This window comes from Carassius carassius, chromosome 48 (assembly GCF_963082965.1).
Source record: "Carassius carassius chromosome 48, fCarCar2.1, whole genome shotgun sequence".
In the NCBI taxonomy this organism is placed as follows: Eukaryota; Metazoa; Chordata; class Actinopteri; order Cypriniformes; family Cyprinidae; genus Carassius; species Carassius carassius.
In genome coordinates, this window is record NC_081802.1 from 5,751,557 (window position 1) to 5,765,844 (window position 14,288).

Genomic DNA, 14,288 nt, shown 5'->3' on the forward strand with positions numbered 1-14,288 from the left:
ACGTTTATTTATTATTATTATTTTATAGGGTATTATCAATTCTTCAGCCGTGAAGTGTTTTTTATTTTACAAATATGATTGGACAGACAGACAGATAGATAGATAGATAGATAGATATGCTTCTGTTAAGGCTGTACTGTATGTGTGTATTTTGAATCGAAAGAAATTCCAAAGCTATTAAGTAGAGGTGAAATTAGCGACATCTTGTGTGACAAAGTCACCATTGCAGTTCTATGTTAAACACCAAAGCTGGTCTTTTGTCAAATAACAAGGAAAATACCTTTGATTATTATTAATATAAATATTTTATTAATAACAAAATAATGTATCATGGTTGTTTCTGAGAATATACATGTATTACAATGATATAATCTGATTTTTTAAATGAGCCAATAAACTATTTTTTTAATTATATGTATTAAATAAACATTTCTAATTTGTAAACATAAATATTCTTTTTTTAAAAATCTACAATAATATCCACAAGGCTTAAAATATTCTATAACCTCTGTACTCTATATCCAAGATTATCTAAGTTAAATGATACATACAATATATTTTAAAATATTACACTTATAAATAAAATATCAATTGAATTTTCTAAAATTTTCACCAATCTCCACCTCTGATAGTCATCAACCCCAAATAAATTAGTTGAAGAGCTACAATAATGTCATTTAAATTATAACAGTCGTTATAACACACTAAATAAATCACCTTACTGCCATTCATACACATCTGTTAACCCCAAAATACACCTGATAATGTAGTTAATATGAAAAATATGGCTGTTAAAAGTTAATTTTGCAGAAAATATTATAAAAATCTATTATTTACTTTTATTCTGTATTTTATATTCACGTATTTACGTTAAAAGTATACACAGCTGTTAGTATACCTAACAAGTATTCCGACATTTTTTGTAACCATTCGCTATCTAAATACTGTAGTTCCCATTAGCTGTTGTTTCACTGAATATCATGATTCTCCACGCAGTGCAGTACCGCCTCCGTTCGGCTCGCGGCGCTGCCGCGCTTGGGTTCTCACGCGGTGACGTCACGGTGATGTAGCGTGCGTCGCAGTGCGTGCGGGGCGGAAGCGGGTGGGATGATGGCGGCGGTGCAGCAGGGCTCCAGCAAATGGCTCTTCACCCGAGAACAGCTCGAAAACACGCCGTCCCGCCGCTGCGGAGTCGAGTTCGACCGCGAGCTCTCATACCGACAGCAAGCCGCCAACCTTATTCAGGATATGGGACAGCGATTAAACGTGTATCCTTCACAAACACAGCGGGGTTTGGAGAGAGCTATAGCCGTTAGCACGCTGCCGCTTTTGATCAAGCGAAAAATGTGGCGGATCAAATGCGATGTTTCAATGGGTCAGAATTCGAACAAACACACGAATTTTTCATAATCGGGGTGTTAAGTGCGTTATAAAGTGTTTTATGTGGTATAAAATAAGTAAATGTGTAAAATAGAAGTGTGCGAATGACAGGAGTGCGACTCGGTGCCTTATGCTTGATATAAAACAGCATTTCGGCATTAAATCACCCTGTTATGTTTAGTTTCCCCTAATTTAAATATAATAATAGTGATTTTGTGTGTCTTTTAAGCTTTTAAGAGGGATTTAGACGTGACTGTTGTATTATAATGGCTTAACACAAGATGTGTCCGTGTTCAATGTTGTTATCGTCTATAAATATGTAGTTTTATGATTTTTCCCTTTTTAATGTAGTTTATTGTTCAGTGCCAAAACCTATATTAGTGTAATTTGTGACTATGAGCTGTTCTGGTGTGATATTTTCGAAAGTTATGATTTATAAGTATTATAGTTTTTATGTTTATTTATTTATTTAGACATATATTTATTTATACATATAAAATAGGTTCCTTTGCAGTGTTTTTCTTCCTTAATCAAACTCTGCAGATCCCAGCTTACGATTAACACAGCAATTGTCTATATGCACCGGTTTTACATGCTTAATTCCTTTACCAAATTCCATAGAAATGTAAGTATGCTTTTTTTTTAGTTAATTGGTTTAATGAATTGATTGTACCAAATGTTCATATTTGTCTTATTTGTATGTTTGTTAATGCTCAAGATCTCTCAGGATTTCACTCAGTCTAATACGTAACCCCATTGTTTTTTTATTATAATTTTTTTGTGTGTTATTTTAAGAGGTGTAATAATTCTTTCCTGTCTTGGATCAGATCATTTCTCCCACCACACTCTTTCTGGCCGCTAAGGTGGAGGAACAACCAAGGAAACTTGAACACGTTATTAAAGTAGCACATGCTTGCCTGAACCCTCAGGACCCTCCACTGGACACCAAGAGCAATGTGAGTGTGGGGGTTTGTGGGTGATGTAGTTTCTCTCTCAGCTTTATTCATCGGTTTAGATGGCTAGTAACATTGACAGTTACATCACACAGACTGGTAATCAATGTGTACAGACACGGATGTTTTTCCCCATAGATTTGATGTTTTCCTAAATTTGCATAATGAAAACATTGTGACATTTGCAGTGGCTTCGATTTGCATAACGTGTCATTTATCAGTGAAACTGAATATTTTGAATGAAGTGTTGTTGGACTGGATTTATTTCATTGTTTTGCAGTATATTGTGTAATTTTTCCATTTCAGATGGCCTGAACAATTTTCTTTCTCCCACAGAAATCTGTTAACACTGATAGATGTTAAAAACAACCAGAGTTTTTTTTTTTTTTTTTTTTTTTTTTAATGAAAGTAAATTGGGCTTATTTTGGTTGTAGGAAAAAAACTATTTATTTTTAATTTCAATATATTTACATGCATGTATATATGTATGTATGTGGAGATGTGCCCTTTTTTTGTTAAGAGTCATATGGTATAAGTTTAGGAGCATTTATAATGAAAGTAAATGGGGCCCATTTTTATTTCATGTTGTTGGCTTTTATTGTATTTATTAATAATTTGCTAACATTGACAGCTTGAAAAATATATTTTCTCCCTCTTTTTCTGAAGTTATGCGCAATAAGGTTAGTAGCATTTATAATGAAAGTGAATGGGGCTCTTTTTGATTTTGTTGTTAAAAAAATAAACATTTATGTATAATAATAATATTATTATGATTATTTTTAAAGAAATTAAAGCTAACATAATACCACAATGCTTAATAGTTTAAAATGATTTATAAAAATACTTTTTTATTGTATTTGTTATTAATTTTATAACATTGACAGTTTGAAAATCATTTTTTTTTCTGAAGCTATACAATAAGGTTAGTAGAATTCATAATGAAAGTGAGTGGGGCTCTTTTTGATTTTGTGTTCTTAAAAAGCTTAAAACTGTTGTTTTAACTGAAAATAAAGATGCTACCCACAAGGCTCAATATAATTCTAATATGTGAGTTATGTAAATGGATTGGTCATCCTCAGAAACACTGGGATCAGACCCCACTAATGAGCCGATGTGATTGTTAAACCGCAGGTGTACCTCCAGCAGGCTCAAGAGCTGGTGCTGTTGGAGACCATAGTGCTGCAGACACTCGGTAAGGGCCGACTCCATTACCAGCGTCTGGAAACACATCTGTGCTTAATGGAAGTCCATGAGTCCTGTCTAACCGCTGATTCTGTTTCAGGGTTTGAGATAACAATAGATCATCCACACACAGATGTGGTGAGATGTTCCCAGCTAGTGCGAGGTAGATGCTTCCTACTTTTGCCTTTGGAATTTCTTCATCTCTCTTTCAATCTCTCTTTTTTTTTTTTTTTTTTACGGTCTACTGTTTAAGTCAGCATATCAGAATGTTTTCTGAAGGATCATGTGACACTGAAGACTGTAGTAATGATGCTGAAAATGTAGCTTTGGAATAAATTACATTTTAAAGTATATTGAAGTAGAAAAGCTATTTAAATTGTAGTAATACTTTCAAGTATTACGGTTTTTACTGTTTTTTTTTTTTTTTTACAAAAATAAATGCAGCCTTGGAGAGCACAAGATCCTTTTTTGTCAAAGCATAAAAAAAATCTTACTGACCTTGAACTTTTAAATGGTAATGTAAATTATAATATAAATATTTGTATATTTCTTTATTAATATTATACTTCACATTTTCTTGTGGTGCATGCTGTGAATTTTGACTTAAGAAAGGTAAAACTTGGTTGCAAACAGAAAACAGAAGTCTATGTAAATCTATCTCTCTCTCTCTCATTGTTTCTCCCCTCAGCGAGCAAGGACTTGGCCCAGACCTCCTATTTCATGGCTACCAACAGGTTGTTACCCTGAGCCCTATTTGTTGCACTGCCATGGCACCCTATGACTTCCTATTAGGCAGGGTTCTCCTTCCTGTGTCCAACGCCCTCTCGCGCCTGGGCGGGCTGTTTTGCCGGCCGGCCCGGTGCAGTGCGGTGTAATGTACGGAGGACTTGCTGTTGGCACAGAGGGTTGAATACACAGCCTGGAGTGTAGAGGTGCTAATAGAGATATCTTGATTGAGAGTGCATAGGTCAATAACTCAATTGGTAGCCTGAATATCAGCTCAGAGTTCAAAGGTGTTAACTTAGAGATTGTCACGGTAAGTACCAGAGAGTGCTTTCTTTTTCATGTTTCTTTGTCTAAAGAAAAGAAATAAATTTAAAGAAAAAGTTTAAGTATTCATTATTTAGAATGGTAGTATTTTTTTTTTCAAATAGTTTTTTTCTGTCATACCCTTGACATAACAAATTTGTAGAAGAATTTTGCCTTAAAGAAGTTTGTTGATCTAGAAAATAGAATTATGTACATTTATTTATTTTTACATTCATTTATTTTTATTTATGGTTTGAGGCTTACTTTTTGTTGGTACATTAAAGGAATAGTTATATTCATTTTATATATATATATATATATATATAATATAGAATAACAATTTAACTCCCTTTCAGGCAATCCAAGATGTAGATGAGTTTTTTTTTTTCATCAGAAAAGATAGCTTTACATCACTTACTCAGCATGGATCCTCTGCAGTGAATGGGTGCCGTCAGAATGAGTCCAAACAGCTGATGAAAAGCACAGTTATTCACAAGTAATCCAAACCACTCCAGTCCATCATTAAGTAACTTGTGAAGCACAACGCTATGTGTTTGTAAGAAACAAATCCATCAAGATGTTTTTAACTTTAAACTGTTACTTTCGGTGAATATATGAGTCCTCTATGTATGATATTGCTGCTTCCAGTGAAAAGTCATCATTTCTGAATCAGGAGAGAAACATGCACAGATCAAGCACCGTTTACAAGCCGACTTTGTTTTAAACAAATATGTTGGTGGATTTTAATGTGAGAAGACTGCAGCGAAGGACTTTTTCACTGGAGGAAGCTTATTATAAATTATTTTGATTGTTTAAAGTTAAAATGCCTTAATGGTGGGTTTGTTTGCTTCAAACATGCAGCTTTTCTCTTCACAAGACATTAATGATGGCCTGGAGTGGATTATTTTGGTGTTTTTATCAGATGTTTGGACTCATTCTGAGGACAGTGGATTCTGGAAGTGAATGAAGGTGCGTCATCCATCTTTTCTACAGTCTATGGACGGCACCCATTCACTGCAGAGGATCCATTGGTGAGCAAGTGATCGCCAAATCTGTTCTGATGAAGAAACATACTCCTCTATATCTTGGATTGCCTGAGGCCGAGTAAACTTTCAGTAAATTTAAATTTTTGGGTGAAATATTCATTTAAGCACCATTTTAATATTCACTCAATTAAAAAAAATGTTTTCCTTTTTGTGATTAATTCCTATGTATTTAATCCTTAGCTATTTAATTCAGGGACAATCTCCCAATGCACTCTAGGTACACTTATTATTTCTGCTCCATTTTTGGGACCAAACCTTTGTGTTTTTTACATTTTTACAAATGTGCAATTTACATTTTTAATCAATCAGGTGACCTCTCATCAGCCGACCTAATAAAACCACTCAATTCTGATTGATTGCACTAAAGTTTTATCCTCTGTTGTCACAGCAACTTAAAAAAACCAGTTCAAGCCAGTAAGACTGCTTTTGAGCCAGTTTGGTCATTAACGCAGCAGGAAGATGAGTTGCTGTTAATGCCCACTTGCTGAGAGAGTTTTCGATTGAAAAAGGGCTAGGGATTCAGAAACCCAGCACTGGTGTTGGTTATGCTTATGCCACACTTTAAATGTTAATAGAGTTATTTTTAATTTTATTTACTGGATCGGTTTCATAAATTGCATACTGTTTTGTTTTACAGTTGACCAGACAAAGAACATTCTAGCAAAAACACCTGACTGGACTATGATCATCTTTGACATGATATAATCATGATAATTACAATTAATTAAGAAAGGAAATTAATTTAGGAAAGCAACATCATCTTGTCCTCCATTGGTAAACTAGTGTTTTCTTGGTTTTCTGTTGTTTCTCTTGCAGTTTGCACCTGACCACCTTCTGCCTGCAGCACAAACCCACAGTGGTGGCGTGTGTCTGTATTCATCTGGCCTGCAAGTGGTCCAATTGGGAGATTCCTGTCTCTTCAGATGGGAAACATTGGTGGGAATATGTCGACCGGTCCGTGACTTTGCAGCTGCTTGATGGTCAGTCAAACATGACTTAGAAAAACGTAGAAACCTTTTACATTAAAATCAGTTGTGGATAAAAAATCATTGTTTATTGTTAATTGTTAAACATTGTTTAAAGGAAAAATGCTTTTAAGTTTAGTTTATTTGTAATTACTAATTTTGTTTTATTAATTTGATAATTAAAGTGATCTTTCGCGATTGATTGCATTTCAAATTATAATTAATTCCAGTGCTTCGACTAAGTTTTTGTATATTTATATTCTGCATATTGTATATTTTGTATATTCTGTTTTTGTAGACTTGACTCATGAGATTCTCCAGATCCTGGAAAAAACTCCAAGCAGATTAAAAAGAATCCGAAACTGGCGGGTATGTAAAAATGCTTTTGTTTGTATGGAAAAAATAAACTAAACCAAATGTTAAGAGGCATTATAGATTTTTGTGATAAACATTTTTATTGCAAGTAGTCAAGTCATAAACAAATTTTAAGATTATTTATTTTTGTTCTCATTTCAGGCCAGTCAAGCTGCCAAGAAACCAAAACTCGACAACCAATCTTTAGACGGTTCCTTCCAGACATCCCTGAGCCAGGACACTTCATTAATGGCTAGCATGTGTGACATCAGTGGGGGGATGTATTCTGAACCATCCACCTCGTTCCCATTGGATGGGGCATCATTGTCACTCAACGGCCTGTCGAACCTGCAGAGTTCTTCTTTCAGCTTTCCTACACCAATTTCCCAGAGCGCAGATCCATTTCTTGCACTCCAGGCAGTGCAGGTGAGCAAACACGGACATGCCCCAGCACCTCTTCCCCCTCAGAAACTCACTCTAGAGAAATACCGTGAAAAACATGCGGCCGAATTAGAGCAAAGACGCAGACACGAAGAGGAGGACAGCGACCAGCATCGAAAACACGGACATTTCTCGTCCGAACCATCTACGTCAATCAGGGTGAAGTATTCTCAACAGCAGGTATCGGAGCGATCTTTGAAGAGTGGGTCGCTCAAACGACGCCACCCTTCCTCGTCTGAGAATGGTTCTGCTAGTCAAGAAGAGCTGAAAATGAAGATCAAGGTTTCATCCGAAAGTAGCGGCCACAGTAAGAGCCGTCACAGTCCACGCTCGAGCCGTGAGAAGCATCGCGAACATTCATCGCACAAAGCAGGGAGACACGATTCGTCACACTCACACAGTAGCCACCACCATCACCACCATTCATCCAAATCTCACCGATCTTCCAAAAGCCACTCCTCCTCCTCCTCCTCTTCCACTGTATCGGTCAATCAAACAATAGGCCACGCCCAGTTGAAGATTGACAGGAGGCTGGGGGAGGGGCAGAGTTCTGAGCCTAATGCTGCTTTAATAAATAACGGTCCACACATGGATTATGAAGACACTTTTAATATTCTTGATTCCCTATTAAATGCACACAACTTCTAAACTAGCGAAAAAAACCTGACGTTTTTATGTATAACTTAAAAAAAAAAACTTACGATATCGTTCTCTAGCTGATTTTATGCAAGAATCACGCGTCCGTTAGATGTGTCTCTCGTTTTGATTAAATCATGTTTTATCACTGAATTTAAAGAAAAACTACATAGTGAAGGTTGTAATAACATTTTAGTGTAAATGTAAAAACAACAATGGCATATATACGAATTTAAAACCTCGTAGAGTCGTAGAGCTTGCTGAAGAGAGATTGCAAAATGCCTCTGGCAATTTTAACCTGTTTTAGTTGGAAAAATGCAATGTGATAAAGTGAATATTTCTATGTTCTTTCTTCATGCTTGATTCACAATGTTTTTTGTTTTTCATTAATCAAAAGGATGAAAATGGAAACGTGTGACTGTTTACAAAAGGAAGGTGCAGATATCTGTTCACTGTTATTCGTATCAATATACAGTATCTTTGTTTAATTATATTTCACGAATGCTCAGGTTTAGAGGTTCATAAAGGCAAAAAAAAAAAACGTTAGCCGCAATGTAACTTCTTAAATTCTGGCTGAAGTTTCGCAAAAATGCCTGTACACAGATTCCATTATATCACTTTCCATATATTGTAAATCTTAATGTACTGTAAAATTATCTATTTTATGTTGTTACCTTCTGTTAGAAAGTTGAACTAATGACATAACTAATGACATCGTGCCCAGGGTCCTTTGCGTAGTAACTGTTTTGACTTAAGATTTTAAAGACGTTATACTTGTAATTCGTTCTTTTTTCCCTCTTTTTGACCCTTTACAGTAGTGGAAAGCAAAATGTATTTTTTGCAGAGACAGTGGGTATTTTTTCTGTTTTGCTTCGTGTGCCGAGTGTGAACGGTCAAGATCGCATCCCAGAATTCTCAGCTGATCTGTTCATCGTGGTGTACGTCGAGCCTTAAAACTGTACGATAGAGATTTTAGCAGGCTGTGTGTTATCTGTCCCATTTCCTATGATCTCAGTATTTAAGATTTGATTTCTTCTCTCTCTGGCTGCTGATTCTGATTGGTTAATAAGTGGGCTGCCATTCAAATAAACCAGCAGTCAACTTCCTATTCTCTGTCCGGTGCTCTTAAAACAACTTTAAGAGCGTTTTGAAGGGTTTGAATGGGGATAACGCACTCTAGATGTGGCCTAGACTCCTGTTGTGCTGTTATAACCTCCTTTCACCAGATACCAAAGGTTTGTGCCTCAGTGTTTGCCCACCGTTGGAACTGTATGAAACTTTAAGGTTAACGTCTCTATTTTGTGTTATTTGGAATGCCACCGTTCTTTATTATAGTATTAGATCAGAGTCTGTATGAATGATGTTTTGGATTGTGTAATAAATATCCAAGAGAATTGCTTATCAAAGTCCGGTGTTTTTTTGGTGCAAAGCACCAATGCCACCTATTGTATCTTTTGGCATTCTTCCGCTATTGAATCTATGGCAGCCCATAGAACTGCTTTCAGGAAAGTTATGAAATTTGTTACACAAATAGAGGACAGTTTCAACATTAACCACAGCTCCAACTCAAACTGTCTAGTGCCACTACTTGTCCAAAGTTTCACTCATGTTTATGCTAATAACTTTTGAGCCATGTGGTCTAGAAAGAAAAGATTTTTCCTCTGATTCCTTGGCTCAGAGTTGAATGGACACTAAAATGCTACAGGTCAAGATTTTCGTCACAATTTTTAACAGAAAACATACTTTTTCGAACTTGTCCTAGACAGTTTGTCTGATTAACACCAGACAAAGTTATGGAATTCAAGTTTAGTAAAACTGTTCACAAAAAAAAAAAAAGGTCTAACAGATTTGATGGAAAGCATGCAAATATGAACATGAGGCTTTATCTCCACAATGCTTTAGCATATTCTGACCAAACTTGGTATGTGTTATAATAACTATGACCTGAGGCTACTTGCACGGTTTATCCACAGCACCACCTTGTGGTCAGGAATGATTTTTTTAAATTTTGCTTATAACTTCTAAATGGTTTGGCCAAAAATCACAACGCTGGTCTCTTTAGATTCGGTGCAGCATGCAGTGTTGAACCATACCTAATTTCCCCATGTCAGTAATGTTGAATTTTGTTGTAAAATGCTATATTTTACAAATGCGATGGCATATTGCTACGAAACTTGATGTGTTTTTGGCACCATGTCGTTATGGTACTCAAAAAGTTTCGGGGCAGTGCTTTGTTATACTGACACCAAACTTTGTATTTGCCATTGTCACCTCACATTGACCATACCACATCAATTAAGTTTCAGCGCCACCTATTGGTCAAAAGTTGCAAGTCATTAAATCATATTACTAGTGGTTGTATTTATGATTTTTAATTTTGTCTAATATAACCTTAAAGTGGTTTCAGTTACTACAGTTGGTCTAATGCTTGCAGTCTTGCATGCTTGTGAAGTGCTTGGCCTATTAATTGCTTGCAGCTATATTATTACTATTTTAATGGATGGAAGTCTTCTTTTTAAAAACGACTTAAAAGTTTTTCCATCTTTATGATACATACATTAAATGGTTTAATGCCTGATTTTCATGAGAAAAAAAAACTGGTTGCGTAAAAAATATCATGTTGCTCATTCAAAAAACTGCAGGTTTTGTTCGTGTATGCAAGCCTTATGCTTACACTTGCACAGCTCCCTATGAACAACATTTTGAAGATCAGCATATCTGCTGAAAGACTGCAGTCCCAGTAAAACAGCATGGATAAATTATGATGTCATATCCTGCTAGCTTTCCTTGTCCCAAACCACAAATGGGGCTCATAACTGACACGTTTAAACTGCAATATAAGCATGCAAGCTTTTGCTGAGGTTAGCGATTAGTACATCAATTGCTTTTTTTGCATACTACACATTTTGGAAATGGTGAAGGTCAGTTTTTCATACATAGAGAAAACATGCATACTACACATAGAATTGTAGTATTCCATTTTGAAAACATTCATTGTGAATTTAGTAGCAGAACCTGTAGTTCCTCTCTTGACCACCAGATGGTGGTCTTGGGTCACATGTATCCTGCATCCTGCGGTTCATATATATGTGGTCTGATCAAACCAGTACAGACATCAAAAATCCATCTTGTTCCCATGAGACGCAGATATGTTTTATGAAGAATGTCAGTGTTTTTTTTACGTAGAGTCGTTTGAATATGGCGGGCTGGTCTTTGGTAATAAACCAGGTGTTTTGACACCATCTTCTGTTAGCATCTGCTTCTAACCTCAAAATTACATTTTCTTAATATTACACACTCATAACTCACTCCTCCTGAAGGGCAAGTGCTGCCTGTATGCTTATTAGCTTAACTGAGAAAAGTTTGGCTTCTAAAGAGGTCAGTTGTACTTGGAGAATGCTAACCATTGGCTGCTAGGATTTGACTGAATTTTGAAAAAAATAACAACACTAATCTTCCCCGCCAACACAGAGTTAATTATTAGCACAAAAAAAAAGTTGTTTATGAAAACATTCAGACTATCTAGTTTTCTTTATGATAACACTGATTGGTGATTTGTGTACAATAAGGCAAGGAACATTTATTATTGATAAATCAAAGGCTTGTGGGTTTTAAAATTGGCAGAAAAGATAACTGTTAATATGACAACTTTTAAGAAAACATCAAGACTCTAGTTTTCCTTACGATGATGAATTCAAGACCAGACCAAACTATTACTTTTAAATCAAAGTATTGTGGCTTTTAAATAAGCTTAATAGTTGTTTCAAAGGCATTAAAAGTTTGTAAATTGTGTTAAGAAAATATTTACTCTAGTTTTCCTTAAGCTAACATTTATGTGAATTGTGCACAAGACTAGGAGCATTTATTATAAAAATATCATTAGTAAATAAAAGTGTTCACACCAAGAAAGAGAACTATTTATTGTTATTGCTATTTATCGTTTAACTATTATAACTATATTAGTGTCCACACCGACAGACGATAACGCTTTGTGCTAGTTGCAGTTGTTGTCTGCTACTTGAAGTATGCTCAGGCTGGTTAAAGTCGGTTGGTACTGCTTTTTTAAATCGTTCATTAGCTGGAAAAAGTCTATCTAAAAGTTATTCCAATAATATCATTACTCTGTCATTATCATTATAGTGATGTGCACTTCCTTATTCTCACAGTACCATTATTAAATCTATATAGTTTAAATTAAGGTTATCGTCCTTAATGTTAATGATCCTTTATTCTGTGTATTAGCTACATGCTAATGCTAACACGACACCTAAAATGTTGACAGAAGAACTAACTTAGAACTAAGTCAGATACACCCCCCCCCCATAAAAACCGAGCGAAAAGATCAACAAATCATCTTTTGCTTAAACTTTCTTCCAATCAAACACTAGAAAGAAAACGTTCCTCTTATTACTACCACCTGCTGCTGATTAGCAAGTAACAACTAGTTTAGTCGTTTCTCACAAAGAGTTTTTGGTTGTTGATGTGTAAAAAACAAGACAAAGTGCTGTAATATCCTCCTTCTAACTTCCTGTTCGTAATCATTTCAAATGCTGAAAAAAAGCACTTTGTTGCCATTTCATTGGCTCTTTTAGTGAACTGGCAAATTATAGGCCCATTTCAAATCTTCCATTTATGTCTAAAACTTTTGAAAAAGTTGTGTCTGCTCAATTGTGCTCCTTCCTGCAAAAAAAGTAAAAAGATCTGTATGAAGATTTTCAATCATGTTTCAGGCCCCACCATAGCACAGAAACTGCACTTGTTAAAATTACAAATGACTTACTTCTTGCGTCAGATATAGGATGGATCTCATTGCTAGTTTTACTTGATCTTAGTGCTGCGTTCGACACCATAGATCATGACATACTCATGGATCGATTACAAACCTATACAGGTATTTAAGTAGGGGCTTTAAGATGTTTTTTCCTACCTGTCTGATCGCTACCATTTTGTTTATTTAAATGGAGAGTCATCTATCACCAGTAAAATATGGAGTGCCACAAGGATCTGTCCTAGGTCCTCTTCTATTTTCAATATACATGTTGCCCCTTGGTAATATTATTAGAAAATATGGGATTAGTTTCCACTCTTATGCTGATGATACTCACCTATGTATCTCAGCGAGACCAGATGAAACTTCTAATTAATCTAAGCTAACAGAGTGTTAAAAATGTTAAAGATTGGATGACCAATAATTTTCTCCTATGAAATTTGGATAAGACAGAGATATTACTGATTGGACCAAAAAACACTACACAGAATCTTGCAGAGTGTAATTTGCAACTGGAGAGATGTACTGTTACTTCCTCTACAGTCAGAAATCTGGGTGTTATATTAGACCGCAACTTGTCTTTTGGAAACCATATTTCCCATGTTACAAAAACAGCATTCTTCCATCTTAGAAACATTGCCAAGCTACAAAACATGTTATCTGTTTCTGATGCAGAAAAGCTAGTTCATGCATTCATGACCTCTAGACTGGACTATTGTAATGCACTTCTAGGTGGTAGATTAAAAACACATCACTTTCGCCAAGTATTCAAATAATGCATCTCATACTCTTGGACTGCAGTTATATCTGATCAAATGCACATTATTATTCTTTAGCTTGGGTTAAACTAATTAATTGTACTTTGTTGGAACAGCCGGAACACCTGAGAAGAGATGATGCTGACCCTCAGAGGACCTCAGATGACGCAAACCCTGAAACAACATACAGAACTACCAAATATTGTTTGCATCTTATAATAATTGCTGTTAATAGTGTTCATCGTCCATATGCACAAAAACTTGAGTCACCACTGATAAGCCACTACTAAATATTGTAGAAACTTAATTTTCTGTAAAGTTGCTTTGCAATGATTTGTATCGTAAAAAGCACTATACAAATAAACTTGAATTGAATTGAACTTGAATTAACAAGGTAAGAAAAGTTCATTTGAATTTCATGTGATCTCAAATCCTTTCCTTTTCAAATTTCCTCCCTTCCTGGCCTTTTCCCTCTCGCATTTCCTTCCTTCCTTGTGGATGAACTGAGATTGGGACATTTCAGTACTATATTGAGCTGTCAAGGTGCCTTGAATGAGACGGGAATGATGTATGTGTGTGTGGTAGTGCTGGACAACTTACTAAGCTCTGATTATGTTCATAATACTCTCTGCAGCTAGATTTTGACTGACAGCTCCATTGAAATCGGTTTCTTGTGTTCTTCCTAATGGAAGGCAGGGTAGAAAATTGAATGTCTTTCCCTTCTCCTGTCATACCGAGGCCGTGTTTTTGCGGTTCCTGACCTTAAGTACTCTTAA

The 14,288-nt window shown here is 35.6% G+C and overlaps 1 protein-coding gene across 1 annotated transcript; it reads left to right on the top strand.

Annotated features, from left to right (window-relative positions):
* The first annotated feature begins 1,079 nt into the window (after positions 1-1,079).
* On the top strand, positions 1,080-9,392 carry LOC132131920 (cyclin-T2-like). The gene is made up of 9 exons (XM_059544094.1): positions 1,080-1,268; positions 1,924-2,005; positions 2,208-2,336; positions 3,465-3,525; positions 3,616-3,678; positions 4,204-4,249; positions 6,407-6,570; positions 6,854-6,924; positions 7,072-9,392. The coding sequence occupies exons 1-9, from the start codon at positions 1,108-1,110 to the stop codon at positions 7,996-7,998; spliced, it is 1,704 nt and encodes a 567-aa protein (XP_059400077.1). The 5' UTR covers positions 1,080-1,107; the 3' UTR covers positions 7,999-9,392.
* Positions 9,393-14,288: the final 4,896 nt, after the last annotated feature.

Excerpts from the sequence above, each read along its gene's own strand:
- LOC132131920 (XM_059544094.1), top strand. The coding sequence starts at position 1,108 with ATGATGGCGGCGGTGCAGCAGGGCTCCAGCAAATGGCTCTTCACCCGA. Across the intron at positions 1,269-1,923 it reads ATGGGACAGCGATTAAACGT|ATCCCAGCTTACGATTAACA; the intron begins GTATCCTTCACA and ends CAAACTCTGCAG. Across the intron at positions 4,250-6,406 it reads TATTTCATGGCTACCAACAG|TTTGCACCTGACCACCTTCT; the intron begins GTTGTTACCCTG and ends TTTCTCTTGCAG.